Source organism: Kogia breviceps, chromosome X, assembly GCF_026419965.1.
Source record: "Kogia breviceps isolate mKogBre1 chromosome X, mKogBre1 haplotype 1, whole genome shotgun sequence".
Classification (NCBI taxonomy): Eukaryota; Metazoa; Chordata; class Mammalia; order Artiodactyla; family Physeteridae; genus Kogia; species Kogia breviceps.
Genome location: NC_081330.1, coordinates 71,306,367 through 71,312,366, shown reverse-complemented (window position 1 = coordinate 71,312,366; position 6,000 = coordinate 71,306,367). Strand labels below are relative to the sequence as shown.

The 6,000-nt window shown below is 41.2% G+C and overlaps 1 protein-coding gene across 1 annotated transcript in view; it reads right to left on the bottom strand.

The window, feature by feature from the left end:
* Nucleotides 1-532: 532 nt before the first annotated feature.
* ERCC6L (ERCC excision repair 6 like, spindle assembly checkpoint helicase) overlaps nt 533-6,000 on the bottom strand; it is a 51,795-nt gene continuing 46,327 nt past the window's right edge. The window contains exon 2 of the mRNA XM_059050371.2: nt 533-4,600. Within this exon, the coding sequence (XP_058906354.1) occupies nt 922-4,600 (3,679 nt within the window). The 3' untranslated portion in view covers nt 533-921. The remainder of the gene's footprint in view (nt 4,601-6,000) is intronic.

Below are 6,000 nucleotides of genomic sequence, written 5' to 3'. Positions count from 1 at the left end.
ACTAACCGTGTTAACACACGGTTAACAATCCATTTCACCCCTTACTGTGTGATCTTGGGCAGGTCACAGCCTCACTGAGCCATTTCCTCAACTAAAAAATAGAAATGCTACCCTCAACCTCAAAGGATTAAACAAGAAACCTATGTAGAGTACCTAATACATAGTCAGTACTTGATAAATTCTCCAGTGACAGAGCACAGAGTGCTGTGCTGCACTTTATGTTTCTAGGAGGGAACCAAACTCCTTTTCAGTCTACAACCCAAAGATACAATGTGCTAGCATGTGTCAGAATGCAGCTGGTGGTGAGTGAAGGATGGCCAAATGGTAGGCCAAGGGACTCCAGGGTAGGGTACTGGTGATAAAGAAGCCCAGCACCAGGTAGCTTATCCCAGTCTTCAGCTATAGTGAACCAAGAGCCTACAATAGCATGTTAAGTGGGTCTTAGATCTGGAATACTAATGACAAACTTCTGCCTAAATGAATTTTTATATGCATTTGCCAATATCAATCATCTCAGTGAAAGAAAGTAAATGAAAAGTAACTTTAATATTATCTGAACTGTGATATACAAAATTGATCATTTTCAGAATAAAATTTAAAATGGCCAGAGTATTGTTACAAAAATTTCTCTAGAAATAACACAGTTCTATTACATTTATAGAGTATGCCTAAAAGAAAAATGTAAGAATATTTGAGTAAAGAAATATTAACCTAGTGCTCAGAATACCAGAATATATGTAAAGGAGAAAGCAGGAGCAGGTGGTAAAGGCAAAATTTACAAAAAAAAGTGGGAAACAAAAACTCCCTTTTTGACTTCTTTCACCTTAAGCCTGAATGCTTCATGCCCCCAAAGAATCCAATTATGGGAACAAATTACCTATACTCAGTTTCACTTTAAAATACAAAAAACAGGTTATATTCTCAAGTTTTAAGTTGCTTGTACAAACTTAAAGTCATGAGCATGACTTCAGAATCTGAGCTTTTTATGTCAAGTGCTTTAACTAAGCAGTCTAAGGCTTCCTGTATTTTTCCACACTCTTTCAGTTCTTTTCCACGCAAGACAAGAGTCTCATAGTCGTCTGCAGCCTCCAGTGCCTCATCCTGGGGAGAGTCAACCAACTGTCCACCAGACAAAGGCTCAGGGTCACCAGGAAAGGTCTCCTGAGCCAGAGCACCAGACTTAGGTGTACTTAACCGGCTAGACTTATTTTCTGAAGACAGTGTTTCTCTGGAAGGATCTTCTTCTGTATGCTCTGGGGCTTCACCACTGCTTTCCTCTGCTCCTTCCTCCAGGTAATCTTCAGCAACCTTTGCTTCACTGCTATTGTCAAGTCTTTCCTCCATATCCTCCACATGGTCTAAAACCACATTAATAAGAGACCTCCTAGAAGCCAGGGATCTTCTAGAGTTTATAGACTTATTTAAACTATCAGATATTTTAGGTGAAAAGAACCTTCCAGGTGGACTGATGTCATTTTTGGGAGTTGAGGCATCAAATTGTTTTACAGATAAAAACGGGAAGGGAGATGTGCTGAATGGGTTTGTGCCTGAAGTATCTGTAATAAAAGTATCATGTTCAATTTCATCGTCTGAATCGATACGTCTAGCTTTTCTTCTGACTTTCACATTAACTACTACTTCTTCTGGCTCATCATCTTTCTCAGAAAGATCCACACTGAGACATGCTTTGCTGTGCACGGACTCTGCTCTGGAATTAGCTGCAGAGCCACACAAGCTATTTTCTTTCTCCACATGCTCCAAAGACTGACTGGGAAAATTTTGTCCATTGTCTGCAGAGTCTTCCAAGAAAAGATTGAAGTCACATGCATACTGTGCTGAAGATGCTAAAGGTTCCTCTTCCAACTTGGCCTCATTCACTTGAGCATCCTGTAGTGCACTGTGGGCTGCTGCTAAGTCATCATCAGCTATCTTAATAACAGATACATTCGATTCTGGCTTTTGATATTCCTTTGTTTCAGGATTAGCAGGCCAGGGATTGCAGTGATGTAAAATCTCGTCCTCTTCTAGTTGATCTAGATTTGGCCCAAGATCAGCTCTGACTGACTTGCTAGGTAAAAAATTGAAACTTCCCTGAGGGCTCTCTTGCTGTGCCTCCCACATAGGCCCCTCTTGCGATGCCTCTTTTTGGAGAGCCATTCCTGATAAAGAGTCAGTCCAAATTTCTTCTACATCTTCACACCCCTTGGGTAAAGTAGCTACAAAATCAGCATCAAATGTACTTGCACACAGGTGCCTACCATCTTGTGGGATGGGAACGTTCATCTTTCTCCTGGCAAGATCTTGTTTTTCACCCTCTTCAGGCAGATCCTCAATGACTACACTTGCCATTTGGGGACTGATTTCTTCTTCCTGGGTGTGGTGAGTTGGTAGAAGAGGTGAAAGCCGAGGCTGTGGTTTATTTAATTCATGGCATTTCTTCTTTGTTTGATAAGGAAATACAGTTTCTCTCAGCCATATCCCCTCATTTCCAGCTTTTTGTCTTTCCATTAAGAACTCTGTATTTTGAGACTCAAATTCAACAAGGAATTGAGCTTTCTGAACCCTTTGTTGAATATAGTGAGAGTCTTCAATCACATCAAGCTCTTCTTTAACAGATAGGTCATGCGTGTACATCAAATCATGGTCTGAAATTCCAGCTATCCTCAAAGAGTGCAGGAAGGCAATATGTTCATCTAGTTTCTTATCAGATCTCCTCTGAGCAGCATGCAAAGACTGAAGCTGCATCTGGGTTGCAGAGTTCTGAAAATCCTCAATTGTAAAGAGCTCTCTCAATTCTTGTTTACTAAAATATCGGAAAGGGTTCTTCTTATCACCAGTAGTTTGTCTTACTAATGAGTCCTTGAAAACCTGTCTTCTGTATATTTTTTCCTCTACAGTTCCACAAGTGATTAGCCTATAAACTACAACATTTTCTTTTTGTCCAATTCGGTAAACTCTATCCACAGCTTGAGCATCAGTTGCAGGATTCCAGCTAGGGTCAAAGATGACCACTCTACTTGCTGCGGTTAGTGTTAAGCCAACACCACCTACTTGAGTGGTAAGCAGAAAAACAGAGTAATCTTTATTTTGCTGGAATAAGCTAATTCTTTTTTCTCGTTCCACAAGATGAGAAACTGTTCCATCAATTCTCAATATCTTAAAGTGCCTATTCTTTAACAGGCGTTCAATGATGTTTAGAATTCGTCTTGACTGGCAAAACACCAGAGTTTGATGCCCTTCATCTCGCAGTCTCTTAAGCAGGTCCATTAGAAATATCATTTTTCCAGATTCTTCCATCAGTGCATCATCACTTATTTGATCAATATGGTCCACATCTGAGGAATCTTCCCCTTCAATTTCATCTTGAACAGAGAATTTGACAGCTCCTAGATTCAGCAAACCACAAGCCCGTGCAGATAGCAGCCTAGGATGATCACAGAGCTTCTTTAAGACACCTAGCTCAGCCAAAGGTGAGCGTGTCTCCATTAACAACTCCTTGATATGATCTAGAGACACGAATTTCCTATATATTTCTTCCTGTAAAGGTACAAGACGTATCCAAATAATTAAATCATTTTTTCTGGAAAGGGAAGGCATTTCACATATGGCACCAACATCTGGACTCTTTTCACTAAGCTGGACCTCTGGGTTGCTTGACTTTTTCTTCTGTACCTCTTCTTTAGTCCTCCTAAGAAAATAGGGCTTTATGATTGCCATTAAGTTTTCAGATATTTTATATCCCAAGGCTTTTTCCCCTGGGGTAGCATCCTTCTCTCTTGCTCTAGTAATAGGATTTTCATACTCCATTTTAAAAGTTTTTAATGTTCCTAGCAGGGACCCTTGACAAGCAAAATCAAACAGGGACCACAGTTCTTGTAAATTATTCTGGATCGGGGTTCCTGTGAGGAGGATGCGATTACTGGCGGGGATTGCACGAGCACATATTGCTGACTTGGTAGATGAGGTTTTTATTTTATGTGCTTCATCAAGGATGACATAGTCCCACACAAACTCTTGGCCATTCAAGCTGGAAAGTTGCTGCCAATTATTGATTAACATTTGGTATGTGGTGATAATGACACCATTCCTTTGCTGAATCCGACTGAGGTTTCTGGTACGTTCATCCTTGCTAGGACCGTGAAAGGTTTTGACTCTCATTCCTGGGGTCCACTTGACAAATTCTTTTAGCCACGTGCTGATGAGACTGGTTGGCATGATCAGTAGCGCATGGTTCACAAGTGAAGCATCAAACATACCAGAAAGGAAAGCGATGATTTGAACAGTCTTTCCTAATCCCATATCATCTGCCAGAATACCACCTCTCCTTCCATCCCTATACAGGCTATAGAGGAAAGCTACACCTTCCTTCTGATACTCAAATAGTTGGTTGTGCAGTTCTCGATAGAGCAGCAGGCCAGAGTTGCACACATCCGTGAATTCATCATCTCCATGTTCTGCCAACTCCTCCAAGGCTTCCTGTATTTTTTGGATTCTGCTCATCACCTTTTCATTGGGAAAAATGTCCTTTGCCAAATTGAAAAGTTTAAGTGCTTCTTCCAGATCTCCATTCTTAGTTGCTGCTTTGGCCTCTTTCACGTATCTGTAAAAAAAAAAAAAGTTTAAAAAAAAAAAAAATATATATATATATATATATATATAGAGAGAGAGAGAGAGAGAGATTGATAGGTAGAAGATTAGAAAGGAAACAGATTGAACATTCAGTCTAAGAACACTTTAGAGTCCATTTTGGAATCCAAACCACAGTTGAGCTTTCAATATCCTCAATTCAGGATGGGAAAGATAAGCACATAGGTTGCCAATGAAAGCTGGCACCACTTAAGAAGACACAAATATCCACCAGACACTGCCAGCAACAACTTCAGGCACTAGTTGTAGAAAATGTATGTGCAAAGGTTACTGCACATACAGTAACAAACCAACCAACCTATTTTGTGGGAGCATGGAAACAGGAAGATACATGGGCACTTCTTGGACCTTATTTTTCTGGACCTCTGTTCACACTATTGATTACTCCTTACAATTCCCTCCTTCCACCGGATTCCTATAGATTCCTCCTGGTTTCCTCCCCCATCACTGGCCCTTTCTTCTCTGTGTCCTTCTTAGGCTCCTATTCTTCCTCCGCAAGGGCTCAGTTCTGGGCCCTCTTCTCACTCCGTTTACTCTTTCCTTGTCGTCTCCCAGAGCTTCCACTCCCACCTATGTGCTCATAACTCCCAAAGCACTTTCTCCAACCCAGGGCTTGCCCTCAAGCTCTAGTCTAGACCCATATACCAACTACCTTCTGGACATCTCCACTTGAAAGTTTCACATGCACCTCCAATTCAATTAATCCTAAATTAAACTTATTATTTCCCCTCTTAAAACATGCTTCTCGGGACTTCCCTGGTGGTCCAGTGGCTAAGGATCTGTGCTCCCAATGCAGGGGGTCCAGGTTCGATCCCTGGTCGGGGAGCTAGATCCCACATGCATGCCACAACTAAGAGTCCACAGGCTGCAACCAAGAAGCCCGCATGCCACAACTAAGATCCCGTGTGCCACAACTGGGACCTGGTGCAGCATGCATGAATGCATAAATAAATAAACGTGCTTCCCCATTTGTGTGGTAATAAATGACACTACCATCCACTTAGCCATACAAGCTAGAAATCTAAAGATCATCCTTGATCTCCAAACCAAATATAAGTCATCCTTGACTTCTCCCTCTTCTTAACCACCTCACCCCTTAGCCAACAGTCCCCCAAGCCCTACTAACTTTATTTTCCAAATATAACCTGTGTCAAAACAGAAATATAGATTAGTGGAACAGGATAGAAAGCCCAGAGATAAACCCACGCACATATGGTCACCTTATCGTTGATAAAGGAGGGAAGGATATACAGTGGAGAAAAGACAGCCTCTTCAATAAGTGGTGCTGGGAAAACTGGACAACTACATGTTAAATGAAATTAGAACACTCCCTAACACCGTACACAAAAATAA